This window comes from Lissotriton vulgaris, chromosome 5 (assembly GCF_964263255.1).
Source record: "Lissotriton vulgaris chromosome 5, aLisVul1.2, whole genome shotgun sequence".
In the NCBI taxonomy this organism is placed as follows: domain Eukaryota; kingdom Metazoa; phylum Chordata; class Amphibia; order Caudata; family Salamandridae; genus Lissotriton; species Lissotriton vulgaris.
In genome coordinates, this window is record NC_141693.1 from 357,796,499 (window position 1) to 357,815,945 (window position 19,447).

At 44.0% G+C, this 19,447-nt stretch overlaps 1 protein-coding gene across 1 annotated transcript in view; it reads right to left on the reverse strand.

Annotated features, from left to right (window-relative positions):
• The window catches only part of LOC147710896 (alkaline phosphatase-like), a 224,356-nt gene that overhangs the window by 78,752 nt on the left and 126,157 nt on the right, over positions 1 to 19,447 (reverse strand). The window contains exons 6-7 of the mRNA XM_086921672.1: positions 3,511 to 3,654; positions 1,293 to 1,362 (exon numbers count right to left, since the gene is read on the reverse strand). Of these exons, the coding sequence (XP_086777798.1) occupies positions 1,293 to 1,362; positions 3,511 to 3,654 (214 nt within the window). The remainder of the gene's footprint in view (positions 1 to 1,292; positions 1,363 to 3,510; positions 3,655 to 19,447) is intronic.

Genomic DNA, 19,447 nt, shown 5'->3' on the forward strand with positions numbered 1-19,447 from the left:
ATGGGATAAATGCCGATTTTCCCAAATTTAATACACAATGGGCCTCATTTATGAGGCCGTGCGTCACTTTTACGCCGCCGGTGCGTCACTTTTTGTGACGCACCAGTGGCGTAAAAAATGCACCTTGTTGCACCATATTTACAAAGTGACGCATCTAGGTAGATGCTTCAATTTGTAAACCCCTGCGCCACTTATACCTGCGCCAGGTATAATGTATGTAAGGGGGGTGTATTGACGCAAGGAAGGGTCGTAGAAGTGACGCAGTGAAATCTATGAGATTTCACTGCGTCACTTTTAGGACGCTGTTGCGTCAAAATCTTGTGCCTGCCTCACAGCAGGCGTAAGACTGACGCAGGCCCTTTCACATGGGGCAAGCCCCATGTGAAAGGACGCTTTGCTGGAGTTGCGCCACTTTTGTGACACACTCCAGCAATGCGTCACTTTGGCGCTTACAGATACGTCAGAAATACTGACGTATCTGTAACTCATGCGTCATACATTACATATGACGCACCAGGAATGTCGCAAGGAGTGCGCACTGAGAAGTGACGCATCGCTGCTTTCACGCAGCGATGCGTCATTTCTCATAAACGAGGCCCCATATGCTTAAGGAGATTCTTAAGATTTGTTTTTGCTAAAAAGTTGAAGGTTTCATTTTTTGAGTACCCTGATGCTGGCCGGGGGGACGGGGTTTGAGGGGGGGATTTCCCTTTCACTCCAGGGGTGCAGATTTAACGTGGATTTCGACTGAGCCGGAGCTGCTCCCCCCAGCCCCTTGAGACCCTCACGGGTGAGTAGCGTGCTCTATAAACCACTGATTGATTGACTGATTGATTGATTGATTGATTGGATTAAGGGTTGAACCCCAAATAAAATCTTTTATACTGGACCCGAAGTGCCCTGTAATTCCTCATTCTACCCTTAATTCCCTCCTGGAGACGTCGGCTGGTAGGGGAAACATGAGCGGTCTCCAGTCATTGTGCTGACCTCATAATTCCTGAGGGGGCCAGTATCAGGACTCCCGCATCAGGAGTTACAGGCCTCCCCTAAAGAGGGCCTGAAAGAGATCAGTGTGAACATTTACAAGTGTTTATATAGAATATAATCGAAAAAAATGCAGTTGACATCCAAACCTTCTACTAAAGGCAACTATTTAACATGTATGCATATCAAATATCAACGTTCACTTGCTATACTTTTACAGTTTCCTTTTCCTCCTCTTCTTGCTTCCCCAACATGCCTTCCCTTCCCTAAAGCATAATGCTCTTCAGCTCCTCTTCGCCTGAACTCACCCATGAGATAGTCGACGTTGTCAGGGTTGAGATTTAATAGAGCTGTCCGGTTCCAGACGTAGTGAGCCCTCTGTGTACAGTGAAAGTAGAGGTATAAGAATAAAAACATTAATGCAATGGATGAGTAAATTAGAATACGTCTTACTCCACACGGCATCTACATTGGTGTCCTAGGTGAGGAGGACATGAGGCTAAAAGAAGACCAAAAACATTTCCAAAACAACTGCTTCTGAGATAAAACAGCTAAGGATTGAAAAAATATTGTACCTATTTCTAAAGAATGAGAAACATTGCACTTTACTCCTAGTTAGAACTCCAGCCAGATAATGCTTTCTTGCCTATGTTGGTATTATTTTTGTTTTAACAGTATGAATATTTTTCCAATTCAAACAACACTGCTGTGATGTACAGAACTATGTTTTCTTGGCATAGGCCAAATTAAACCTGGACTCCATTTTTGATTTAGATATATCCATGTTTCACTTCTCATTGACATCGCATGGGGCATAATGTGCACTGATGCTTTGTGTTGACAACTGTTCCTAAAAAGCCAAGGAGGAAGTTCTTTGGTTAAATTGTTGCTCCCCAATGTCTCTTCCTGTTCACACACTGTTACCCTACTTATTCATAAGGATGGTATTGTTTAAGTATCCAGATCTTTGCTAATACATCCGATGACATTAGGTCAGAAGATTTTTATTATTATTCATTTAGGGGGATAGTGCTAGGATGGTGGTTCTATATGACATTTTTAAAATTGTGTATTATGACTTGATGATATGCTGATACATTTGCTCACCCTTTACTGACTGCAATTTTCATTGCTTTCTATTGTAAAGTTGTCTCTAAAAAGATGTGTTTTGGGGGTGACCCAGAGAAAATCTTCTTGGCCTCGAAGGATACCCCCTGATTTTCTATTGATTTGTTGTATGTTCTGGACTTAGGCTATTTTCTAGATTTTTATCAGGCTACATCTACTTTAAATTATTCCTGATCTTTATGCTTATGATTGGAAACATTATTTTTTTGATTGGCTTTGATATTTCCTTGCCTTCTGCACTGCACTTTAATGCCATTAATAAAACGCATTGGGTCTAAATTAGTGGTTACGAGCCTTTTTGAGTCAAGGCAAAAGGTTATTAACTGAAATTTGAAGTGCTGCTTTGTACCTTTATCATTTAGGACACTGCCTCCTCTATTCTTAAGACAACTACATCCTAGACCCCCCCCTCATTAGTTTATTTCTAACAAGGAGAAATAGTTTGCTATTCCTGTAGGAATTGATTTCTCGGTATCTCTTGTTATCAGTTTTGAGAAGTATCACTTTCTCCCCAGTGCCTTCAAAACAGGAATCCGGTATTCAAGACAGAGAATCCTGCACTAGAGTCTCTTCTTTTCGAAAATATCCGGGACATTCCTTCCCACTGACACCTTGCACTAGCAATCAAGGTTCATTTTCAACTGAGAGTAAATAAATATGTCTCATCAGAGACTTTGATTTGTAAGTGAGCAGATGGGAGACTGGAAATGCTGGCAAATGTGCTTAGAAAAGTTTCAACCTGCTTGCCACATTAGTTTCTCTTTCACTTATTAACTCAGTTGCTCTCTCGCTCACAAACTCACTGATGCGCATCTACAGCCACTTATTCCCTCACTCATGCTTCACAGCGTTCTCACTGTCATTCAGACTTCATTTTAAATATTCAAATGACCAGCAGCTCACACTCACTCATCCTAATTCACAGATTCTCACTTACTTTTAACCATATTTTCGTTCACATATTTACTTACTTGATCAATCTTTCACGTCTGTAAACTCATTCTCACTCACACACTCCTTATTCACTCGTATCTGTTACTTACTTGCATACTCTATTATTGTCAGTTGCTTACTCTTTGCTGCTAATTTACTGATTCTTAGGCGCTCTTACATTGATCCAAACAATTCCCTCCTTCTCACTTAACCATATGCTAATTCTCACTCAACGGGTTCCTCGAGCACATGCATTTATTCACTTCCTTAATTACTTACCTTACATTGTAAGATAGATGTACCATTGGTTTTGAGCTTTAACTCCTTCCATTATCAGACCTTCACTCTGTGCTTTCCACAAACAGAGGCCCACCTTTGAAAGCACTTCCAGAGCACATGTTTTCTCATTGGAGAACATCAAAGTTGAGGTTTGTTTTGATTCATATAAATAAATACATTCCTTACCTTCTGCGCATGTTTCCTTTCAGCCCACACCTTTACCAGGTCCTGACCATCTAGGCGGGTGCCATTAGCATCAGGGATTTTGGGGTACTCCACATCAGGGGTGCCAGCGGGGAACATATACTTTCGCCCGCCTCCTAGTATCACCTAAGAAGAAAAATGAAGATGTGTGAGTGATGCACATTTTCAGTGCATATCTTCTCTTGTTCTGTCAGTCCCGCATAATTCCAGGTGAACCTTTGTCTTTTTTTGGGCCAGGTTAGTATTAATTAAATGTCGATGGAACTGGCATCGGGTCACTCCGATATTGACATATGGAATATGATAACAATCGCAAAAAGGCTGATATAGCTGGATCACAGTGAGTCACGTGCCACAATGACTCTGATTGGAGGGTCTGGTAAACTGGCATAAGAATCAAACCTCTCATTGCCATGAGTTACCGTACAAGCACTGTGCAGTCAGGAGTGGGGTGTAAGGAAGCATTGCCTCCATAAGGAGCAGAATACACCAACAAGGTCCCCCAAGAATAAAACAATTTGTACGAGATGGGTCAGAATTAAGATTGAAAGAGCTTTCATATTATTAGTTAAGGGCCCATAGTTCCTTTTTCAGTTTGCTCCTGTGAAGGTTGACCGCCGTCTTTAGGTGTGGACATTGTGGGTTAGTTCTTAATGGCTGCAAAAGCTTGTTCATGGTTTTCTTGCAAGACCTTACTTCAGGAGGCAACCATTGTTTTGGTTGGGCCTTCGGAGTATGGCTATTAATAAGACATTTCCCTTTTTTTTTTTTTAATTGTTTATTAGAGAGTAGCAAGACATCAAATTTCAGAGTACAAACAGAAAATAAAACAGAAAGTATACAATACATAGTACATTTCATCTGTGTTATTGCTGCCCATTTTGTATTATACCCCCGAACCCCACCCTAACCCACCCCCAGGGATCGCTACAGGAGGAGAGAATAAAAAGGTGAAAAAAAACAAAAAATAAAAAAAGAATTGGATATGGTAAACTCGTGTTATGAGACAGGTGTATCCCATTATATTTCATTATATACAATATACACGTTTCATCCAAATTGTCCTCCTTCTTCAAGAAGAAAAAAAAAGGAAAGAATATTTTTTTTTTACTGATTTTGATTATCCAGCCAATTAATTACCGGCTCCCATACTGATTCGCCCTCTCTTTGAACCCGTGGACCTCTCCTCTTGAAAACCAACAGCTCCCACTTCCCAACATTCAAAAACTTATTGAACCACTTATGTTCTGACTTGGGGGAAGGATCTAACCACACTGTTGCTAAACATAATCTAAATGTAGCCATAGCTATGTAAAATAACGTCCGCTCTGGCAGCGTCATACTTGTATCTGCCACCCCCAATATAATGGCTTGCGAAGACAATTGTATCTGATAACCGAACACTTGCTCCAACCGTTGTTCCACTTTAATTATCAATGGAGTTAAACTAGGGCAGGAAGAGAACATATGGATACTGTCAACTGCTATTCCCCACACCTAGGACAATTGACTCCCGTGATCCCGCCCCATTGTTGTATGCGATGTGGGGTTATATATACAAATTAAACCATGTTTTAAAACATTGTACCTGGAGGTTAGCAGATATAGTGGCAGTTTAGCTTAAACATAATGAGTCTTCACAAACCTCCTGCCCAGCTTGTAAACCAATCTGCCATCGGTTAAAGTGTTTGGGTAGATCATCACTCCGCCTTTCATTCAACATTTTATAAATTATAGATATATTAAGAGTGCCCCCCACTAATAGCCTCAACTATTGGGACGAAATCCAGCTGACAGATTTCCTAGAAAGAAAGTCACGAATCTGTAAGAACTTAAAAAAATGCTGATTACTAATACCAAATTTATGTTTAATGTATTCAAATGTCCGCACCCCCTGAGCTGAAACCAGGTCCCCCAACATAGTAACTCCATGTGTAGTCCATTCTCTGAAATACTGTCTGCAAATATTTCTGGCAGAAGGGTATTAGCCATTACATATGTATCCTTCCTATATTACATAGTTTCCGCACAGGCGTCCAGACTTTAAAGGCTGCCAGTAAAACTTTAAACCTCACATGTTTGAAATACGCAAAATCAATATGCCTGAATAGAAACCCCTTCACCTCTTCCCCATAAATTAAACAATACGTAGAGAGCTCAGAGACCTCTAAGTCCACAGAATCCATTAATACGGCAATGTGCCATAATGTAATTGCCCAATAGTAAAGCTGAAAGTTAGGTAAAGACCAACCCCCCCCCCTCTCCCTGGGTAACGTCATATATTTATGGGCTCGTCTAGGTCTTTTACCTGCCCATACAAACCACGATATTAGACATTCTAATTTCCTAAACCATACTTGTTCAAACAATACAGGAATAGCTCTAAAAAGATACAATATTTTTGGTAAAAAAATTATTTTAACAACATTACAGCGACCCATCAGTGTTATTTGAAGGTTGTTAAACTTTCTAGTATCTTTTTCCATCTTGCCTAACAGTGCTTTAAGATTAATCTCAACAATGTCCTCGGGATTAGAGCTTATTACAATTCCTAAGTACTTTGCCCTATCAATGACCCGAGGATCCAACAAATAATTTTATCATTGCATATAATTTGGGTCTTGGAGTCGTTCAAAGGATATCTAGACAACTTACCAAACTGTGATGTAAGGTTTTGAATATCTAACAGTGCTGCCTGAGGAGAGTCTGTCAAAATGGCTAGATCGTCTGCATACCCCAGTATTTTAGTGTTACCACCCCTAGATCTCACTGGGCAAATCGACTCATTCAAAAGAATTTTTTTAAAAAGGGGATCAATATAAATTGCAAATAATAAAGGGGAGCAGCGGCAACCCTGACGTGTACCTCTTAAAATATTAATTGAACCCTTCTGGATCCCCATAACTGAAATTTGGGCCGTCGGGTGTTTATACGTGCTCTGTATCGCCCTAATGGTTCTTTCTCCTAGGCCATAATATCTCAACACAGCCCATAAAAAAGGCCAGGAGACCCTATCAAAGGCCTTCTCTGCATCTAGCAGAATTAGGGCCATAGGGTCTCCTGAAACCTTAGTAAAATCAAACAGCCTAATAACACGGCGTATATGGTCTATAGTTTCTCGCCCAGGCACAAAGCCATGTTGTTGAACAGAGACAAGTTTCTTAATCACCCCTGAGATCCTATTAGCGAATATTTTGGCATATATTTTAATGTCACTGTTGATGAGCGTGATAGGGCGATATGATCCCAGATCAGATGGATCTTTATCCTTTTTTAGAAAAATTATAATTCGGGCACCGCGCCAGGACTCTGGAGGAACCTCCCCATCCTGAACTCTACAAAGTAATTCTAACATGACCTGAGTGAGCTGAGGCCAAAATATCTTATAAAATTCCCCCGGCAGAAAGTCTGGGCCAACAGCTTTGCCCCGCGGGAGAGAACTATAGCCTGCCAAAGCTCCTCAATACAAATTTCTGCGTCTAATGATTCTCGTTCTTCCGAGGTTAGCGTATCCACCCCGATCCCCTTCAGGTATTTCTGAATTTCCGCCCGGAGTGCATCGTTATCACAAATATCATCATAATATAGTTTTTGATAGAACTTTTCAAAGGCGAAAGCAATGGCCTTCTCCTCAGACACGAGCCCCAAATCCGGATCCTGAATCTTCTTAATACGTATAGCTGCTTCTCTGTCCTTAGTTCTTGCGGCTAACATAGGCCCTGCTCTCTCACTACTCTCGAACATTTTAGATCTCCAAGCAATGAATTTGCTAGCAGCTTTCGCCTGTGAACGTTTTGTGATAGCTGATTTTACTATAGCAATCTGTGTTAGGGCTAAATCACTATCCCACACCTATCTGTATCGAGCGAGCCATGTTCACCTCTGCTTTTTCCAGTTCTTTATACAGCCTCTTTAAATTAGCCTTCTCCTTCTTTTGAGCATCCCAGCCATATCTTGTAGTTTCACCCATGATCCCAGCCTTAAGAGTATCCCAAACATTCTGAATACCTGTGCTACCCTTATTTTCCTCTAAAAACTTTAGAATCCAGGGGGACATAGTATCCACAAACTCCTTCTCACTAAGCAGACCACGGGTAAAACGTCCAGACATCACTTTTGCTCTTACATGCCTGTATATTCATCTCCAGCACGAGCGGATTATGGTCCGACATCACGCGTGGATATCTAATAATACTGGAGCCTTGACTAAGAACTGGTGATATAAAAAAATAATCAAGCCTGGAACAAATTTTATGTGGCGCAGAAAAAAAAGTGAACCCAGGATCACCCCAATTAAAAAACGCCCAAGCATCAATTAGTCCATGTATCTCTATCAGATGGCGTAGAGCCTTGTACACTTTAAGTTTTCTCCCAGTGTATGCACTCTCTGGTTGATTCAATAGTCCACACTCCATATTGATATTTAGATCCCCGCAGATTATAAGCGGGGATGACCATCCTACCAACTCCAGGCTTAGCCATTTATACAATTCTGGGTCATCCAATACTGGGCCATATAAAACACAAAGTGTGACATTTTTGCCCTGAAAATCACCGTATACAATTACCCAGAGACCCAAACTATCAGCCAAAGAGCGAATTATATTCACCTTCCCTCGTCTTGCTAAGATTGCGACTCCTTTGGTCTTAGCCTTAAGTTTAGTCCAAGAAACTAGTTGGAACCCCTCAAATTCCAACAATTTATGGCGGCTAGCTTCTATATGCGTTTCCTGTAGGCAGAGAACATCTGCCCGCAAGAATCGCAAACCTTCCCTGACTCTTTGCCGTTTAATCGGATTATTAAGCCCACATATGTTTATGGATACAATTCTAATATTAGCCATTTCTTAGAGAAGATGTTCCAGAAAACAAATATAACCAGCACTTCATAATAATGTTCAATACGGAGAGTTTATCAGAAAACAATGTCTCAAATCCTACCATTTGTGCCCCCCGTAACAGATCCCCCTCCCCCTCCCCCCCAATCCCCTGACCCCTCCCCTCCAAACACAGGCAAAATAGGACCTCAGACCCGTGTGATGCCTCCCACACTTCCCGAGTGTGCCCTGGTCACTCACTCCCTGTCTATATGTCCTTAAATACAAAAGTGAGCGAAAGTGCCCAAATAAAATTGAATCCCATGTAAGTCTACCCGGGGTAAAATCAACCAAAACAAGAGAATATGAGCGACCATAGTATACCCCTCTCTGCCATTTTCCCCCTCCCTCCCTAGTTGAGACTTGATCAAATACCACAGCAGATTAAATCTACATTTATACTGATAAACCAAAAGCCATTTAGCCAATAGGTAGTTCTTTTAAATAGTCCTCGGCCTGTATCTCAGAAGTGAAAACCCGGATTTTGCCACGAAAGATAACTTTAAGCCGTGCCGGGTTCATTAAGAACACCTTGCACCGTTTCTTTTGGAAAGGGGTAATCAATGAACGGAGCCGCCACCTCCGTTCCACGGTTGCGTGGCAAAAATCCGGCCGCACAACGAAAGTATGACCTTCAGCAGTTCTTTTGGTATCAGGACGCGCTTTTTCAAAGATGGCTTGCCGTAGTAAAAAATTGCCGAAAAAAATCAGGATGGCCCTAGGTTTTGCTCCTAGATCAGGATTCTTTTTTGCATAAGGGGAAAGCGATGCGCTCTTTGGATCTCAGTGTCCCATGTTCAATGAGAGAGCTCCGGAAAAGCGGCTTGAGGTGTGGACATTGTGGGTTCTTAATGGCCGCAAAAGCTTGTTCATGGTTTTCTTGCAACACCTGACTTCAGGAGGCAACCATTGTTTTGGTTGGGCCTTCAGAGTATGGCTATTATTAAGACATTTTCTAGAGAATTTCGATACAATGTATTCTGAAAGGTCCAGCCAACTACATGTAGGGTCCTCAAGGCTTGAATTACTTAGAAAAAAAGTTGCACAACTATGGAGGATTTCTGGTGCTATTTCCTCGTCCCATTTATCTTCTTTAGGTTCACGGTAGGTCCATCTTACAAGGGGACCTTTGACTCATAGTGGATCAGGATATTTGTTGCCAATGTACTGACCTGGGTGAAGGTGGTCACTATCCAGATGTTGGTTGATGCTAAACTGCTAGATAGGGCTGAACAAGACAAAATTCGCCAGTGTGTAGTACAGGTATGAGACACATTCCTCCGTTATCCTGGTCCACGCTGGAGGGTTATCGTCGGATAACCTGCCGGTGAGGACAATGAGGCCTACTAAAGTGCAAAAAATTAAAGAGGGTCTCCCCTAGTCTGTCAAAACGTTTTATTGATGCAAAATATTATTTTGGGTTTACCCCTTAGATATCTATCTCACTTTGGTCCCTTTCTTCTCCTTGGGTGTGAAACAGGTCGAGGATGAAGTTCCCTGTTAAGAGATGTCTGCATCATTGTAGATCGCTTTCACATCCATTATGACTTGATATAGTTTTTCAATTGCTCGCGTTCTTGGGGGGTTTAGATAGAGGTTTGTAATGAAAAGGGGGGTATTCCCTTCTGACTTCCAGCCTTCCAAAAGCACTGCAAGGAAGCCAGGCCCTGTCAGCATCAAGTGGGAAATGTGTACCTTCCGGTCAGAGCTAACATAGATGTAGACACCCCTGCTGAGGCGGACAGGCTGCTCTTCTTGAATGGCCAGCGAAATGTACTCAGGTTAGCGAAACTGAGGTTGGTGACCAGGATTCTTGAAGTGCTATAACATGGAATTGCTGCCAATATGTTGTACGATCTTCATGATGTATGTTTCTGCTTAAACCCTCCAGGTTCCATCAGAAGCTCTTTAATACTCTTGGCTCCTGCAGCTGAATGGCGTTCGAACTTATTTAGTCACTGCTGGGATTTGTTAAGAGTGCAGCTGCAAGCCAACTCCACCCTAAGGAGTGACGGTGTGATTGACTGACTCTATGCCCAGCCATCGCTTTTTGAGGCCGAACCAGATCGGGGGGCTGTCACACCGGGGTGGGAGGAATGCTGATCAGGATGGCCCCATGGTGCTTCTCACAATAGAGATGGAATTACTTCTCCCCATTGGAGGGATTCTTGACTTGCTATCTGCGAGGATATGCATTCCCAATGACCTAACAGATCTTTATGCCCTAGGGTCCTGAAGATTGCTCGATGCTGATATACCAGTTTGACATGATGGTACATCGCAAAGGTGACATCTGTAGGCTCGGTTCACTGAAATCCATGAGGGGGTATAAACTGTATGGAGGGGATGTATCCCGCTTTTAGGCATGCTAGCACAGACATTTTGGCCAGCTACCTAAGAATATTGGTATCATTTAGCACACCCTGATTGCCCCTTTTTTTATATTCTGGGTACCACAGTATTTTGTTTTGCTGAAGTATAAATGGTTGGTCGTTGCTTGGCCCATGAACTCTGTTTAATTCCTCTTCTCTGTAGGAAGGGATTTAAAGATTGTCTTATTACCTTTACACATCCATCTGAAGTGAAGTTCTTGGGATCATGCTTGGTATCCCCATTTTGGGCACCTTCAAGCTTGTGAGTTGGTTCTTGATCCTTAAGGACTTCGTTGGGGCCATTTGTGGTTTGATGGATCGTTGTACCCACTACCCGCTAAGAAATCTGGCCTTAGTTCACTACTGGGGAGATTAAGTAATTTGATCAGGTCAAACCAAGGCATATTGGAGGCTGATTGAAAGATCTGGGCACGTTCCCCCCAGTATTGTGGGGAGCCCGAAATTGACCTATTCGTTTTGAGTAGTCACCACCTCCCACAGGGGCCTACTGGTACTACGGTCTTATTTAGATGCGGTTCTCCCTCCTGCTGGCCTTATAGCATCCATTTGTGGACAGTGTTTTCAACCTTTGTGACTGCCTTGGTGGTTTCCTCTTCCTCTCCTTGAGCAATGTTTCCTTGCTGTTCTCTTTATTGAAGATTGGGTATAGCTTCCCTATTTCTGTGGGTTTGCTGATGCAGAGTTTTGATTCCTTCCCTAGTTAAGCTTCTTTCTATACTGTTTACTTAATCGGGAAAGGGAGTGGTCCTGTGGCCTTTATGAATAGGCATGCAGGAATGGATTTGTTACACTGCTGGGGACGTTTCCTGGGCAGCTTGTCTGTCCATCACAGTAAGGGTGTCCTCTTTACCTCCATCTTCTGTGAGCTTCCACCTGCATGTGTTGCATTTGATTTGGAGTTATTTACAGACTCCCAGTTAGCAGCCCTGTGCATTCTGCAAGTGTCTGGCTGGGGAGGGTGGTTAACTTATCTAGTATGGGTGAGCATGTGCAGGGAATTTCTACTTTTATGTTAGCTTAAGCTCTTTCAATAAGTAAGTTGAGAAGTCTTAGTTTATCATCAATCGCTGCTACAAAGACAGCAAGTGTGTTGAGCAGGTTAACTTGAATGTCCAATTAATCTCAGCTGTAATTTATTGCAGGAACTACTGATTGCATCGTATTCAAATGGCTTGCCAGGTGGGGCTATGGACCAGCTGACTGGATTTTTGCTCTACCCCCTCAGTTGACGGCAAAGTATAGAGGTCTGATTGGTCATTCACTCGCAAGGAACTTTGGGCCACATGCATCAACCTATTTAGGAAGTGCAAACGGTGCGAATCGGTAAATTCGTCCGTTTGCGATTCCTAAATAGGTTTTTGAGATACATCAAACATTTTTTGGAAAATTGCTATTTTTAGCGAATTCCAAAAATGCGATTGCTTTTAAGGAATCGCAAATTTGCGATTCCTTAAAAGCAATGCATGATTGCTTTTAAAATTGCGAATTCGCAATTAGGGGTGCAAATTACCACGAGGGTGAACCTCGTGGTAATTTGCGAAAAACTATTAAAATGCTCAAATTAGCATTTTAAACACTGTTATGTTACAGACACACATGTCCTTAGAACATGTGTGTGTGAAACATGCACTTTAAAATACATTTCAGGGGTGCAGGGGGGGATCCTTTGGACCCCCCCTGCACCCATTGAATGCATTAACATTTTGCGAATCGCTAATTAAAATTTGCAAAATGTCAATGCCTTCCCATTGATTCCTATGGGCCTTTAGGCCCATAGGAATCAATGGGAATTGCGAAATCGCAAATTAGAATTTGCATAATATTTGCGATTCGGTAAAAATTGCGATTTTTACCAAATCGCAAAAATTATGCGATTAAATTGATGCATCCCGTTTTGCGATTCCTTATTTGCGATTCCCTATTTTTCGCAAATAAGGAATTGCAAAACCTTACATTGATGCATGTGGCCCTTTGCTCTTAAAGATTGACAGAACTTTCAGCCCGTGTCCGGGCTTTCTGCTGGGCTGTCTGTGGCATAACGTTCAGTGCGTCCATGTTGGTAAATTTATTTAACCCCTCCCATGCCCATGACGAGCTTAGCTTGTCATGAGCCATGGTTGCGCTGTGCTCATGACAAGCTTAGCTCGTCATGACCGCCGTGGTACTCACACACGGGGATAATTCCCCTGCTGTGCTGAACGTTCCACGAAAAAAGGTGTGGTCATGACGAGTTCGTCATGAGCACAGCAACACCGTGCTGCATGATGAGCCGAGCTCGTCATGAGCACCGAGGCACTGCGTGCGCCCCCTCTCCCCCCAGCATAGTGGGGGAGTTACCCCTGCGGCGAAGGGGTTAATATTGTTGTTAAAGGACTCTATTAGCATTGCGCCTGTTCAAAATTATACAGGGTTAAGTTAAAGAGGGCAGCATTGTTTGTGCGGTACCAGACAGTAAGTTTTTCTATTGGTTCTTGCCTGATAGATGGCAGGATGCCTAACAGCAAAGGAAAAGTGTTGATGGCAGTGCTAGGGCCGGCATAAAAAGCCTGGCTGGCCTTCTTGATATTGTTCTTGCTTGACATTGCAACTTTGGACTGGTTAATCCTAACTCACCCCTCTCTTTAGGGCAGTATGAGAGAGTAAATGATGAATTTCCTTGGGCCCTTGAGCCCTAGCTTGTATGTAGGTCACTCTTGCTTATTTTTCTTCCGGCCTTTGGTTTCTGGGGAGACAAGGTTTTGAAAACCGTAAATATCCTTGAGAGCTCGAGACTGGTTCCAAGGAACTCACCTCTTGCTAAACTTACAATTTGCGTGCATACTCATCATAATAATCTCTGTGCAACATAGTCTCCTGGGCTTACTCCCTGTCATAAGGTTTATTTGAATTCTGACAGATCGTATTGCTAGGGGAGCCTGCCTGCTTCCCACTACTTTTGCCCTTAGGTAGTTGGATTTTCAAGGCCCTCTGATCGGGCGCAGAGCCCGCATGCCTTGACTGGTGGCGTGCTTACTCTGCTTGGCTTGCTCGCTTGTTTTACTCCATTTTGATGCGCTCTGCACCCTTGCTCCCTTCTCCAACTGTGGGTGTTTGCCTCTCCCCAGGTTTTTGATGGCAGGCTACTGTCGCTAGTGCTGGTGCTTATCTTCACGACTTTAGGATTTTCTGGGCCTTCCAAGTATTTTTGGGGAGGGGGGCACAGGAATCTCTCAGGATATAGGGGCACAAGTCGCACTGTTCCCTAAGCTTCTGCACCAGTTATGTAAACAACATACTCTCCCTGTTTGCACCCGTCGCACCTTAAAACAGGTGCGCCAGGCGCAAAGAAGGAAAGTGCGCCCTAATACATAGAATGCGCTACCCGTAGGGCAGAAAACGGGAACTCCATGGCCCTGGGGGCAGGGCATTCCTGTGAAAAACTGAGCAGTTGCTTTGAAGCCGCTTCGTGTTTTCACAATGCAGGCAGCACTGCCTGCACTTTTGAGAGGGATTTGAGATCCCCTTGCAGACCGGTGCAGTGACTTCATCCGCCTGCAAGGAGATGTGTTGGGGGAGGTCTATGGGACCCACTCCCCCCCCCCCCCATCAGAGGGCTGCAATCAGGGGGCACACTGACAGTGCACCACGGTCAGTGCACCTCCTGAGGACTTCTTAGTGGAGAAGTGTGGCTCAATGGTTAGAGCGGCAGATCCTGATGCAGAGGTCTGGTCCGGGGCCAGGGTTCAATTTCCACCTCGGCGGGTCTTGGGCTCAATTTCCTCGGACCTGATAATTCTCGCCTCGGTGCCTATTCTAATCATGGGTCCCACTCTGCAACTCTGTGCAATAGCTTGCTTAATCTCCACAACGGCCCCAACAACCAACAACGCTAGGATGCCTGGCTTCACCTTGGGGGTGTCCAGGAGTGGGCACTTCACAGGGAAAAGCCAGGAAGGGTTCCACAGCGGAATGCGTACAAGCGCCGAGATACCCTCAGGGGTCGATTTGTGCGCTATACAAGTACTACTGCATCTACATTTACATTCTTTGCCTCTGTGCCCGCGTCTGTAATATGGCAAGGGCCAGAGGCAAAGGGATTCCCTCATTTGCATGGGGCACTCCCCCATGCAAATGAGGGATCGCCCCCTGAAGATAGTGCTGGTGCTTTACTATCGATAATACAGAAGGGGCCACACAAGCACCTGCGGCTCCTTCTGTAATGCCTCGGGGGTCAAGCGCCGATTGCCCCCGGGGTAACTTGTGTCATATTGCCCCAAGGTGCCTAGGACCGTGCTCAAGTGTGGACGAGGCTGAGTAACTGCGGTCAGTACAGGCAAGGCCACGTCCAGTGTAGCTGGAACAGGTAGAGGAGACACTTTTGGCAGGCAAGGTGTGGAGCAATGGAACAACAGACGGTGTGATGCAGGAAATCGTCCCACTCTCTACTGAAGCAGCCTCCATCAACGCCGCGGCTGCAGGCCTAGTTTGCTCTACCCTTGCTGCCTGGATCTGCCGCTGCCTGCTCCTTGTTCCATCCTGTGCTCCCAGGCTCAGCTCCTGGCTCTCTCATTCGGCCTCCATGCCTCTGTCCCTAGGACCTTGGCGGTCAGTGATTGGTAGGTAGCCTCTCCCTGGCCACGCCGCATCTGCTCCTCTGAGGTGCCTACCCCTTTATTCACAGTAGCAGCCGTAAAGTCAGTCCAAAATCAACAATTAATAAAGATGTTTGTAGATGTACTGTTTGCAAATGTTTTTGCTCTGCTAAGTTCTATATAGATATCCCTAAATAATCATAAAAAATTATTACACAGAATGAATAGATTTTTACAATAGTGTCACAGTTTTCGAGTGGCATGCAACATGGTAAAAGTATGGTATTTATTTTTTGTGGGTGTAAGGTATAAAACAATCAACAAAATAACATAAAAATAACATGTAAAAAGTAATTTCTACGAATAAATCCTGATATCAAGGAAAGAATACTGCAGGTGTGATCTCCAGAGCACCTTTGGGACTGAGAATATTTTCATAAAGATATGAAGATAAATACATACAAATTCAAAATTGTGTTAGAAGAGATAAGCAAATGTAGTCTATATAGAATGAACTAAGACGACTGACTGATCGATTAAGTACTGGGATAATCGAGGCTTGGGCTCTTATGTGGTCTGTTCTATGACGACCGTCAGGCCGAGTTTATCGCTGGCTGTTGTGACTGTCAAGGGAGGTTCAGGCCAATTAGCTAAAAGTCACACTTTCTTCTGGTGCTTATAATCTGACCTAATTTAAACATTAATGGTGACCTAATTTAAACATTAATGGTGGTTGATAAGACGAATGCTATGCATCTGTGAACAGTATCCAGATATAAAAGCCCAGCAATAATTGCAGAAAAGTATCTCAGTAAATCATGTACCTGCAATAGAGGTTTGTGTGACATGTGCAAGTTTGAATCTAGGCGGGGAGTGGGGGCGGGGGGGGGGGCGGGAGGAGGAAGAAGACTCAGACTTTCATTCTTTTGGAGTTTATAAAGTTACAGCAGTTGAAGATGGGCATATTTTGCGACAATTGCCCCTGGGTATAAAGCACTCAATGTCGGGCATGTCTTCCTCTGCTCTTCTTCCTCCTGAGGCCCGTGAAAGAAGTATCAGTTTTCTTGATAGCAACCGACACAGGCAGTATTCCTGAGAGCTGGAGGGGAGCTATTATATCCCCGATCTATAAAGGTGGGGAGCGCAAGGATCCAAACAACTATCGCCTGATTGCTCTCCTCGACGCAGAATCAAAATATTATGCGTCACTGATACTTGCGGACCTGGCTGAATGGTCAGAAATGAACAGCAAAATACCATTGAACCAAACCGGTTTCCGGCGCGGCATGGGAACAACGACGAACGCCATGGCCCTATGCCTTATTGCCGAGAAAAGTCTACAGGACTCCCACGATCTTCATACCTGTTTCGTAGACTTTAAAGCGGCATTTGACCGCGTTAACAGGCAAATGCTTTGGGCGAAATTAAAGCACCAGGGCCTACCGGACTCAATTCTCTCGCCCATCATTAACCTTTACACTGAAACTTGGATGCAGGTAAAAGTCGACAATGGACGACGTCTGACCAGGAAGATCTACACTGTTGACGGACTAAAGCAAGGATGCGTCTTGGCCCCACACCTATTTAATTTATTTATGAGCGATCTGGCAGAAAGTTTGGACAAGGTTAACGCACATCCTCCCAAGTTAGGCACCCTTCGCCTAACGCACTTATCGTATGCGGACGATGTGGTACTCCTGAGCCAGACAAGAATCGGCCTCCAACGTCTGTTAGACGACTTGTCCGCCTACACAAAAAGGAACCTATTAACCATAAACATTAAGAAAACAAAGACAATGCTCATATCACGCCGACGCAAAAATCCGCCAATTTTTCAAATAAATAACGACCAGCTGGAATCCGTCAATGACTATAAATATCTGGGGGTACACCTAGACAAGCATTTAAATTTCCTGGTGCACTTCAAAGCCATGGAAAGAAAGGGGGCATCATTATTGCATGCCTTCACTAACTTGGCAGCTGAGCTAAAGGGCCCTCTTGTCTTCCCCCTGCTAATTGTAATGAAAGCCAAATTATTGCCTACAATAGCGTATGGGAGCATTTTGCACCATGGGAAAAGCGCCACCCTCCTGGAGAAAATACAAACTAAAGTCTACAAGCGGGTCTTCTTCTTACCGAATAATTCTTCTCCAGCACAAGTCAGACTTGAATTTGGTCTACAATCCCAAGTCTTACTGAAAAAACATGAGGCCATTAAATTTTGGTACTACGTCTGGAGGAACAAGGAGAATAAAATGAATGATGCACTTTGGGGAGCGATCCAGACAAGCCCGAACTCTGAGTACTCAAAATATTTAAAGCTCTCACTGGAGGAAACTGAGCTCGGAGCTTTGTGGGAAACAAAACTCCCAGCCCCTTTATTCAACCAGGTAGTCAAAAGGACTGCCAAGAAGCACTCGTTCCTCAACGACAAAATAATTTTCAGTACCCGGTCCCACGCCTGGATGACTATTAAATCGTACACAAAGCAAGCGCCAGCCCCTTATTTAGACACAGCATTCTCGTTGAACCTTAAACTTAAATTCCTCCATTTAAGGCTGGGCATTTTACCCACACGACTAGACCAACCTAGATGGAGACCACAAGTAACAACTGAATGCGATCTCTGCGGTGCAGGTAACCAAGACTTTACACACATAGTCTGCATCTGCCCAGCCATGTACTACGGACGGCGGCACTGGCTCAAGGACAAACTCAACGAGCTAGGAGTCCGTACTTGCCGGTCCGCGATAGTCCAAGTCTTATGCTCAGCGGACGCCCAATTGATCTGTAGACTAGTAAAATTCCTGGACAGCTTCGCGGAGAAAACAAGGCAAGCTGCTGCTTGCCGGACCCCCATCGAGACTTAAGATCACTGTTGATAGATAAATCTGTATTACACCAAATCCTGCTATGACTGGCCGGACTCCTTGTATCGCAAACCTTTTACAACGTAAACCTTTCTTTTAACTCCTTTCCTTTTCCTATTTATTTCCTTGCTAATATTTTAAGAATTCCGTTTTAACTGCTGTACCATATCATATATTGTAATGGTTTTAACTAACCAAACAATAAAGAAATTTACTATTACTATTGATAATATTTCCACGGGGACAGTTTATGGCTGGCCTGTACAGTTCTGCGGAGACATTGTAAATCACGTCAGGCATGCGTAGTGCTGCCCTTTAACCGAAATGTGAAGAAGAGTGCGATGGTGTACAAATAAAATTACACAGGCCAACCCTTCGTCTGGGCTCATACTGAGGTACCAGGCGTAACACAAAATGATGCTCCCTCCCAGGCCCGGCTCCAGGAATTTTTATTTGGGTGGGCCAATGGTGCATTAGGGTGGGCCACTGCGGCACTCGCGGCCGGCATGACTCGCGGGGCAAGGGAGACGGGGCAGGGGGTTCATGCGGGGTGGGGGCACACGGGGTGGTGTTTAATTTAATAATAATTATTATTAAAAAATATAGCTTACCTTTCCGTTGGCTGGGACCCACGTCTTCTCGGCTCCTGCTCTCCTGCCACTGGTAGGAACAAGATGCAGGCAGCCTGGCTCCCTCCCCAAAGCCAATCACAACGCTGCAAGCAGTGTTGTGATTGGTCGGGACACCGCCCAGCCAGGGCCTTATGTGGAGGCCATGTTCTCTATGCAGGCTGCATTGCAGCCAATGCAGCCTGTATGGAGAAAGACATAGTGGGCATGACTAGTTTGGGCAGCCCCAGAGTGCCGACCAAACAGTCTGTGCACTCATGACCTGACAGCTAATTAAATAAACAAAAACCGAAAGGGCATGACAGGGCCGGCTTTAGCACTAATGCGAAAGTCTTGTTTGGCGCCCCACCAATGACCTCTTCATCCGTAGATACCATTACTACCACCCTTCAACAGTGCCCTTCAACCCTCTGTAGCCCCTCTCTCATATGCATTTCATTTGTCGTATAGCGCTACTCATATCAGTGTAGGGTGTCACAGTACTTCACATAACACACACATTATACAGAGATAATGAATGATGCAAGTAGGTAAATCAGTCTATAGGGAATGTCGCATAAGCCAATGAGGATTAGAAAG